Genomic DNA, 10,303 nt, shown 5'->3' on the forward strand with positions numbered 1-10,303 from the left:
AGAGCTACCAACCGAACTCGATGGCACCCCAAGCGAGAGGTCATCATGGACCGTGACCCCCAACAGCCAGTGACAGCGACAGCTGTGCCAGGAAAGGCAAATATCGAAGCCGTCCCCGCGCCAAGCATTTTTTAGGCAGGGAGTAGACTTTTAGGCTTGACGGGGACACCAACTAGGATCGGTTCGGTTGTTGGCGAGATTGAAACCACTGAAGACTCCAAGTCCAAGCTGTGCAGCTCTCTGGAATTAATAATCGAAGAAGTTCAAGAACTTGTAGTGATATCATGAGCGAAATATCTCTCATCCCCTCTTCCGTTAAGTTTGTAGGTAGGGACTCGGGCTCATCCAGCCAACATCCAGCCAACATCCCGAGCCCCTCACCGACTCTCGCATGGACGTGGCGCATGGCGGGGGAGGTCAGGACGGATCCCAATCACACAACAATGGGCGATATATCCCACGCTAACAAAGCTCTGATGATATCACGGACAATCAGGAACGATCAGAACTTGAATTCTTGATCAGAATAACTGCGCCGCGATAAGAGCCGCGCAATATTGCTTACTGATGCTCTGGATAGAGGAAATACTTCCGCACAATCACGTGGGGCGATAAGGGCTGCCGGAAATATTCCGTTTTGGGACTAGCTAGCCCTAACCGTTTTGCCCTTTACGGAGTACTAGGACTGGTATATAATGCTCAAGGCGCCCTTGGCAATTGCTTGTTGCCGAGGTCAATTTGTCAAGCATATCCTTGCCTTCTTTCATAGTTTGCGGGTTTTGTTGATGATCTGTTTGATGGGACTCGTGGGAGAATGTAGAGAGCTATGCGGTGCGTATAGAAATTCAGGTGGCATCATACTTCATTGTTCTAACGTTCTGTCACTATACAGCTCATTCAACGATATTTTGATAATCGCATTACAACAGGCTGCATCCCTCCAGACTCAAAGGAATTACCAACGTACTGGACGCTGTTTTAATGGCTTGGGGGTCCAGCTAGCTACCCCTACTAGCAGTTGCAGAGTGCAATCTTGATTGAATTTCCATCTCAAACCAGAAGATGGGATCCAATATTCTTCCATCAGTTCCCCCAATTATGGGGAGTAAACTCAATAATCTTGTCGCCATCCGTTGTTCTGTTAGCAATAGCATAATAAGAAGAAGCTTAGGTGGAGGGACACATGCGTTGCTTAATATGGAATCCAGTTACCCCAACGCGCTGAATTGTTCACTCGTCCAGTTTTAACACATCTCCCATCTCTGGCACGGACTTCAGGCCGGAATTGGTCATCCCGACCTGATACAAAGTGGCTGAGGATAGTTCTAGATTAGTGCCTACTTTCGTTCGATAGGCAGCACCAGCAACAGGGCTTTCTTTATCAGGTTTTCACATTTTGTCACTCGGTATTGATATGGATATACTTCAAGTGTTTTCCCCCTCAACACAGTAACATATAGAAATATTTTATTGGAACATATATCTATCTATCTATAGCTGAATATCATTCAGCATGATAAAAAAAAAAAAAAAAAAAAAAAAAACATGATAATATCTATTAGCATCATTTGATTCATGGCATCAGGATTCAGGCAAGTGGGTTTAGCGTGCGCTGTGGGCACCACTTGACCGCTTTGACCCAAAAAAGAGAAAAAAAAAACACCGAAGTCCCTATGGTGGGATTTACAGGACATAAAAAGAAACAAAATATATTTTGTTTTACACCATGCTCTGGAGTCCAGCCGTTTTTTGTTTCGCGTACCTGCAAGCATTGCTGCTTTCCAAGGTTCTTTTTTGGCGTGCGCGTGACTTTGTTTCCGCCGAGTCACGAGGACCTTATCCCGAAAATCCCAGCAAAAAGTGTAGTGAATGGAATATGATTTAGCCAAGGGATTTGGTGGGGAATATGAATCGCGAATGAAACATTCAATAACGACATAGGCTAAAAACCGTGGGATGGGGGATTTTCCCCGCGGATAGGTTGGGAAAGGGGGAGCTCAATATGCCCCCATGAAAATGCCATACCCCAGGGAGTCCGCTATCTGCGTTGGTACAGGACAAGGTCCGAAAAGTTGCTTGGTACGCATGGAACGGTCCAAATTCTAGCGGGAACGTGTATTTGTATTATCTCGATTATCACTATTTGAGGATGGATTTTAGGGAGAGTATTCATGTAACAAAAGGAGGGGACCAACAAGATTGGGGTATATGTACTGATATACTGAAAGACAAAGGGTGAGTATGGTTAAAACAGGGACCAAGTGGAAAAGGGAATTTTTTTTCATGTGAAACCCGCGCAAGTTTAAAAAGTGAAATTTACTGAAACAAGAGGAAACAAGAAACAGTTAGAAAAAAACCTCATTATGCATAGGAAAATTTCAAGATGCAAAATGGCGCTGATTGTGACGTGCAAAATGATATCGTCAGAACACACATACCTAAAATTTGAATATATCAGACAACGGCTGCATGCAATAGAGTGGAAAAAGGAAGGCAAAGACTTGCCCAGTTGGTACAAAGTCATGCAAGATATGCAACATTAGTTTTGGTCACAAAACTCACACACCACAAGAAAAGAAAACAAAAAGAAAGTAAAGGAAAACGTCAATCCTTATTAATAACCCTCAAACTCCGCCGAGGATTCAACATCACACCCAAAAACGTCGGTTCCTGCCCCGCAAGCAGGTCATCGGTACTGCTATGTGCACTGCCAATCGCGCCAGCAAATCCGCTGGAAGGCCGAAAATCCCCCGCTGAACCACGAAAACCCGGTTGCGATGCTCCCGACCCTAAAGCGGCGGCTACATTCGACCCGGACTCGCTGAACGATGTATGCCGGCCATTGCTCTCAGTGTTCTCGGAGGAATGAAACGGGAGAAGAGCCCCGAACTTATCGCTGGTGAGCGCTATGCGGCTGCCGCTTGACGAGCGCTGGACGGCGGCGACGTGGCTCTTGTACAACGCTAGCTGACGGCGGTAGACGTAGATGCAGAACCCGAGGTAGACGGCTAAGATGAAGAGACAGCCCGCAACGACACCGGCCGCAATGGCGGCTACGTTGGGTTTGTCACGGCCGATTTCTTGGCCGGGTGGGCCGATGTGGGTGGTGACGGGACCGTCTGGATTTGTCACCGTGTATGTGATTGGTTTGCCTGTCGCGATGGGACCGTCTGTGGCTGCAGTTGCAGGCTCGGTCACGGTTGCCTTCCCCTGATCATCACCGCCGATGACCTTTTGGACAGCCTTGGGGACCTTATAGCCGTAGCTGCCACTCAGGCCCCTCATGTCGTTTTTCTGTGAGTCCTGTTGGTTTAAGTAGTTTCCTCCCTCGAGTGCAGCGTATTGGGTTTTCCACTGTAACTCAGATGCATCAAAAACGTAAACACCAGGGCTGTCACAAGTCAGATCTTGGCCCACATAGCCGCCTGTCACGATGATCTGAGAATTCCAGATATTGCACGTGTGCCCTGCACGGGCTGGGGGAACGGATTGGCCGTCCGTGTTGACTTTGATCCACGTGAAGCTGGGGATGCTGAGGATCCACATATCGTCATATTGAATCTGTTTTCCGTAGGGAATTAGGTTTTGCCCAGCATATAGATACACTTGAGTGCTGCTTCCATCAGCCGCGGATGCAGCAACTGCGCACGGATTAACTCGGATCGCAGGCGTTACTCCGCTTGTCGCTTGCTTGTACCATGTGGAAGTTTCAATATCGTAGACGTCGATGACGTTCATTTGCGTCTATTAATCACTACAGTTAGCCAGATAGGTCATAAATAGAGAAAATTATCAAAGTGGGCGGGGCCGTGCGGTATATATAACACTCACGAAAGTCGCATTTGTCCCGCCAGCAAGACCCAAAATAATTCCCTGCTTTCCAAATCCAGGTACATAAACCAAAACTCCATCAGCCCGTTCGGTAAACCCTGCAGACTCTTGGAGTCCACCCTCGGTAATATTCCGCCACGCACCATCCGCCCCGGCAGGGTTATCCCCCTTTAAGCTTTCTACTTCGTTATTCGAATAGCCAGGGAACGTATACTCGATGAACGACTTCAGATACACACGTGGGACGGAGAGATCCCACCCTTCAGTAGTGTATCCATCCAAATGTCCTCCAAAGTAGAAGCCCCTTCCCAGCTCCAGAGCTGTAATGCCCGCACCCTCTGCCGACCGCTGAACTGGCTGATCACCGACGTTGGAATTGCTTCCCTGAGACGTACGAGGGTTCTCATGTTCCTTCCAGGTAGATGATAATATGTCGTACTCCCATAAACTGAATGCCGTTGGGAATTTCCGTGGATTATCCGAAAACTCTCCGCCATATAGAAACAGAGATTCGAGGGAATTCCAAAGGTATCCGTTTGATACTGGTGGGGGGCCAGATGGTCTGGGGAGGCCGGCGAATTTGGGAGATGATATATCCCAAGTGGATTTTAAATCGAGGGTTAAAAAGTCATCATCTATTATCATCAAATGCGACAGCTATTAGAAACATTCTTGATTGAGAGGAGCTGTCCCGGAGAACGAAAACGAAGATACGTACTCCAAGTATTATCGCTTTGACTTGAATCAGTCATCGACCTTCCTCCGTAGATATACATGGTCCCATTGACCACCGCAGTCTGTTGTGACCATCGCTTACAAACATCCGTTGGAGTATCGTCCCGCTTGAGAATCCTATCTCCATCCAACTGCATATGTGATCGAGTTGGTTTCGCTGTCACACCAACCACCCCAATCCCGTAAGACCGGCCATAATCAACAATGGAATCAGCCAACAAAACTAAAGTAATTAACCGCAGCAACAATGGAGACATCGATAGATGGAAAAACAGGAAACAAGCGAGAGACATCATCTATCGTTTAGAATATAGATCGCCTGGAGGATCCTGTCGACAGGTTCCGTCCGGTTCGTAGACCAGACCTGACCTGACCAACAAGATTTTGATCCTTCCTGTCAGTTATGATCACTCGGGGGGTTAGCAGCTACTCATCGCCCAGCGCGAAGAGAATCCGAAGCTTCAAAATCCAATGATTTGGAATGAGAAAAAAGAGTTGATCATCAAAGGAAATGTCATCAAAAAGAGCAAAATCGGTAGAGTATGAATGCTGTATGTGACCCAAACAACCCACTTTTACCACTTTCGGGGAGATGTCTCACTCTCCCAGAACCGCCCGCAGGCGACAAAAGGATAAAATTTGTGCCGGGATTGGCCAGTAGCTTCAAACGGCCAAAACGCACTGACGGAGACAGTGTGATCAGGGATCAGATCATGATGTTATGGGCGTCCTTCCACGGTGCGTGAGCAAGCTGAGCAGATATTTGGAATAAGTCCAAAAATGCATTAGATCCAATATTCGTATGAACGCTCTAGTATCCCTTCCATCTCATCTGAGAACACTCCGCTGGGGGAGAAGGACAAAGTGAACGACCAGACAATCGCAGTGCGAAACGCCACCGTCAGCCTTGGCATGGATATTTTTACTCTTAACCGTTCGAATCAATTGGTTGTTTCGTCCCGCATGCTTCTGCGCTCATGCGGTGGATGAGCTGGATGAGCCAGGATGAGGCTTGTTTCTTTTTTCTTTTTCTTCGACGTCGTAACCTTGGAATGGAGGCTGATCCCAGAATGTTAGGGGGTACTACGGCTACCCTATCACGTGGCCCCCAACATATTGTATTGCTCTCGCGTAGTTAGTTTAGTAATTAACAACGAACGTTATCTGATGGGGGGATTGGATTGGGTGATTCGTACCCTCTATACCACCACGGCGCTGGTGGTGATTGAGCTCTTTTGCCTAATACGTTATCCTCCTACACAGAATAATATCACGTGATACCAACCATCAGACCTTGATACTGTTGGCCCAAGGTTGCCTATCACGGACTAGCGCACCGCACATACCTAATACAACCACTTAAGACGTCCCACAGATACTCTGGGCGACGAGGTGATTCTATGGTTTTCACATCGTAGAAATACTCGTATATAGTATGCATTGGAGTGGGATGTAGTGCTTCATATTGAGGAAACGTTATATAGCGGACAGGCTGTCAAACACTCTTCAAGAAGTTTGAATAAAAAACAAAAGATCTAGAGTTTTCCGTTGCTAAATTTCTTTTTATATATTTTCTTGCCCATCGAAACTTCCGGAGAGTATTATTGATTTGGCTTGGACAGGTCGGTAAATGTACAACATTTTCACGTATCCATGTCTCCTTGGTAGTGCTGCAACAAGAGAAAGAGAAAGGAGGATAGTCGCTGTCGCTGCGGTTCAATTTCATGCTATTTTCTGGGAGAGCGCTAGCGCTTGACAAAACCAAACCAAGCTTGCAACCTACTATCCTGAAGGTTCCGTTTTGTTTCATGGTGCTTCAAGGGACGCTGATGCTGCAGGCTCTAAGGGAGCTCCAGTGGGTTTCAACATGGCGTTGTATGAGCCGAGAAATATTTGCGTCGGAAAAAGTGGTATTGGAAATTAAATACTCCGTGCCTTTGGGGTTGTCAAGCCAAGAAGGAATTTCCCCATTTATCAACTCGTTTAAGACGGAGATCCCACCTGCTAGACTTAAGAACATTCCTACCCAGTTGGTTCCTAGACTCTAGGTTGTGCAACTAGAGTCCTTTGATATCATTGGAAATTGAAAATATGCAAAGAGTTTGAAGCGGCCGCCTTGCCGTGCTGAAGATCAACTCAGATATGGTTCGGGCAAGTATACACTTTGGTTGTTGCAAGGTCCATATCCTTAGTACAAGCTAGAGAATCGAACACAAATTTGAAGGTGCATGGCAATCACTTCCCCTGCGTACGAAGACGAAAAGCAAAGAGTCTCATCAGATTTGATATAGCCTCAGACCATGAGAACTATATCACACATGTCGTTTACGAAACCTGCATCAAAGTCCAGCGTTTCAATTCACAAAAATCCATACACGGGAGAATGGATATTCCTAAAATAGACCTTGTCAATGGCAGCACAATTCAGTTGATAGCGGCACTCAGCTTACCAGGAAGTAGAATTAGTGAAGAATTTTCTGTCCGTCTGAGCACATGATATCACCAAAACAGGTGAAAAAGATTGGTCTTTTCCTTTGTGCAAATAACATCGAAGCGGAAAGATAGGTGAGTTTACCATGAAATTACAGCGTAGACTATACGGGTTTACATAACAAAGGAAACAGTTTCGCTGCCGATATCCAGCAAAGTTTGACAAGGAAGATGAGGCGAACCCTTCCAAAGGTTATTGGAGATATCCTCATCATTCTCGATGAGCAGAATCCGAAGCCTATTGTTCAAGTTGGCTAATATGCGGTCAACTGGGAAATAACCCGAACTGCCACCGCCACATACAACGATGTCAACTTCGTCAGGAATGGTCATGGTTCCCGTGTGTAATTCTGCCAAGTATGCTGATAAGATGTACTATCAACAAGGACTGTAGGTGTGGGGTTTAGAAATGAAGATAAAGGCATCTGTGCAGCACGAACACGAGTTAAATACCGATACCACCTCTATATGCCTCCTCACAAAATGTCAATTTGGATTAAAACCCGGAGAAGGGGACAGAAATGCGATATCCGTTCCGCAGGGACAGACGCCGCACTCATTATTTTTGGGTATCGGGAGATATTTGTCCAAGGTACAGCGACCAAATCTTTGGGACAGCAGCTAGTGAGGAAGGGGAAAGCATTGGTAGAGGAGCAAATCCATATAACTTGGGCCAACACGATAGCCATGAGAACGCGAGATTCTCCACTCAAGCTCCTCACCATTGAGACTTTGAAGGGGGAGGTTCACATGGAAAAAATACATGAGGAGAGCAACACTATATATTGAAATTGGCACTAATAGAAATATTATTATGGAGACCTTCCTTTCAGGCACGTCGGCGGTAGTACGCGGACAATGCCAACGGAAGAACAAACCGGAAACGTGCGGAATTGCCCCAAGAGCTGGATGGAAATAGTCAACCACGTTGGACGATTTGTATAATTCTAGGCTTTTGTTCAAAACAGCAAGCTCTCCAAGCGTTCCTTTCGGGATGTTCTGGGAACGTGTCCAAATTTGGCAAGATTGCCTTCGTCAACAAACAATATTTTCCTTTGCTCGCCGCTCTGGAATCGTTTCATATTGTAGATTAAGATCCCTCGTCCCGTGAGTTGACAGCAACTGCTTCCGAGGAAAATTGGTAGGAATTTGCCTTGGACTGACTCAAGTGATGATGGACGGGCATGCGTAAAACGTCGCTTAAGACCTGCTGTAGGCAATCACTCTCTACTAATGAACTTTTCAGAGTCGCAAATGCCAGTTCGGCCCAGGAATGTACGAGGCCATATCAAACTTCATTGTTGTGCATATGGTGAAAGAAGGAACGAAAAGGGCTTCGTCCACTTCTGAACAAAAGGCTTGGCTCTTGTTCTATAAATCTTCTAGGCAGCAACTCTACCCTACCCCTTCCTTGATAGGAGCAATGCTTGTTGGGAGACTCCAGCGAGTCAATTTATCCTAAGGTCCTTGACATAATGGTATGGGCATCCTGAGAATTCGCAGTCACTACTGTACCTGTCCTTGAGATTGCTGACGTCGCTTCTCGAGAATGTCCCTCCGTAGCTTCTCTGCAGCCACCTCCACATCGATTATGCCGCCAACTCCTCGTTTCCAGGCATCCTCCAACCCCACAAGCTCACCCTTTGCTGTTTCCTGCCTCATTTTCCTCTCTTTATGGATAGCATCGGTAGCTTCCTTGGTTTCCTGTAGTTCCTTTTCAATCTGCCGTAGGATTTCTTCTAGTTGAGAGTTGCCAATAAGCCAAGCATTTTTCCCATGCGCATCCAGTAGAGACAGGTTCTCTTGTCTTGTGGATAGATGAGTGCTGGAGGTATATGCTCTTCGTAGTGTTTGCTGCCAGCTATCCAGAACCTGTGCAGGTTCTTTCCCTGACGCCAAGGTATCCTCTGGAGCTTCTGGAGCCTCGTATCTTGACAAGTCGATGCCGCCCGTTAGAGGCAAGTTAGCCTCTTTTCGGTCCAGCTCTTTCTGCATCAGGGTAGAGAAATGAACTTCGGGTAGAGGGGGGATGGACGGGTGGAGGCTTGATTGGTGATTGGGGTCCATTTCTGCGGATATAATTTTATCAATATTCGCACGAGCCTGCGCGGTGGGCTCATCATCAATGTCTGGCCAAGTGTTATGTTAGTAAACCTTGAAGTACAAGAGGGGATTGATCGCGACTTCGGTAACTTACATGGGAGAGAATCGTGGAATTCGTTTATAAGAGGCATTTCCCCGAAGTCTAAAATTCAATTCTGGATTGCTGAAAGCTAGGTTGTCTTTCGGTGTCTGCGAGGGCGTTGAATAACTGCTTGGTCTCTCCTGCCAAATCACATGACCTCATCAAAAATCCCCGAGGCAATCGGTACAAGGATTATAGATCGACGTCACACTCTTTAGCAATGGTTTCTCTGATGTTTTCTTTATCCTCTAGATTTACGGCAAGGCATCAAACGTATATCTAGTGGTTGCATTCCAAGTATCGGCAATTGATCCCCTAGAGCATCAGAACACGGCATACTCCCCCGTCATTTTTACAGCATCGAGACTGGGGAAATTGTGACTCAACGAGCCATTTCAAGGTTAATGACTCAACGTCCTCCCAGGACTTCATCATCCGTCACTGATCAACATTCCCTAATTTCAACCTGACCATAATGCACGAAGATGGCTGGTTATGGTGTTATAAGTTCTTACTCGCGGCATGGATTCCTGAATCCTGCAAGATTCCTACTCGGTTCCAAATCCTGCTTGGGCAGGTACTTCCATCATGTGGTCCTCGCTTCGCAGCAGACCAGACATCCTTCAACGGCAGCACCAGAACGAATGGATACTCCTGAGATTTTGCGCCGGAACATGATGGTTGCATATTCTCTCCACACGATATGGGCCAGCCATATATGAATAATTCTCATCTTGCTGTAGGACAACAACGCAGCAAATCGAACCGGAAGCCATCCGACCTTCCTGTGTTGTCATCCTGTCATACTGACATCAGAGACACTTCAACCACGACTGAAGATATTCATCCAAGATGGCACGCGGGGCAATCCTCACGGGTTTTCTGGGTTTATTAGCCTGCGTGCTCATCATTTTACACCTTATTTTCTTCTTTGAGGATACTCAACCCCCAATATGGTACTATTCCAAGTCAAGTTCGTATTCCGCGAGGCCAAAACAACCAGATTGGGAGGATGATGTCTTCCTTCTTGGTGATGGAAGGCAGATATTACTGGGTAAGACC

General features: G+C 46.5%; 4 protein-coding genes across 4 annotated transcripts in view; 2 read left to right on the forward strand and 2 right to left on the reverse strand.

The window, feature by feature from the left end:
* Nucleotides 1–2,604: 2,604 nt before the first annotated feature.
* Nucleotides 2,605–4,823, reverse strand: HCAG_05494 (predicted protein; the record flags this gene model as incomplete). The annotated part of the gene is made up of 3 exons (XM_001539977.1): nt 2,605–3,744; nt 3,832–4,466; nt 4,550–4,823. The coding sequence occupies 3 exons, from the start codon at nt 4,821–4,823 to the stop codon at nt 2,605–2,607; spliced, it is 2,049 nt and encodes a 682-aa protein (XP_001540027.1).
* Nucleotides 4,824–7,387: 2,564 nt separating this feature from the next.
* On the forward strand, nt 7,388–8,001 carry HCAG_05495 (predicted protein; the record flags this gene model as incomplete). Its single annotated transcript, XM_001539978.1, has 3 exons — nt 7,388–7,400; nt 7,451–7,800; nt 7,861–8,001. 3 exons carry the CDS (start codon nt 7,388–7,390, stop codon nt 7,999–8,001), a joined length of 504 nt encoding a protein of 167 aa, XP_001540028.1.
* Nucleotides 8,002–8,562: 561 nt separating this feature from the next.
* HCAG_05496 (conserved hypothetical protein) lies at nt 8,563–9,290 on the reverse strand (the record flags this gene model as incomplete). The annotated part of the gene is made up of 2 exons (XM_001539979.1): nt 8,563–9,185; nt 9,254–9,290. 2 exons carry the CDS (start codon nt 9,288–9,290, stop codon nt 8,563–8,565), a joined length of 660 nt encoding a protein of 219 aa, XP_001540029.1.
* Nucleotides 9,291–10,093: 803 nt separating this feature from the next.
* HCAG_05497 (conserved hypothetical protein) overlaps nt 10,094–10,303 on the forward strand; it is a gene marked incomplete at both ends in the record, with an annotated part of 2,495 nt that continues 2,285 nt past the window's right edge. The window contains 2 exons of the mRNA XM_001539980.1: nt 10,094–10,118; nt 10,216–10,295. Coding sequence (XP_001540030.1) covers nt 10,094–10,118; nt 10,216–10,295 — 105 coding nt within the window. The remainder of the gene's footprint in view (nt 10,119–10,215; nt 10,296–10,303) is intronic.

Source organism: Histoplasma capsulatum, genomic scaffold, assembly GCF_000149585.1.
Source record: "Histoplasma capsulatum NAm1 scaffold_5 genomic scaffold, whole genome shotgun sequence".
NCBI classification, from domain to species: domain Eukaryota; kingdom Fungi; phylum Ascomycota; class Eurotiomycetes; order Onygenales; family Ajellomycetaceae; genus Histoplasma; species Histoplasma mississippiense.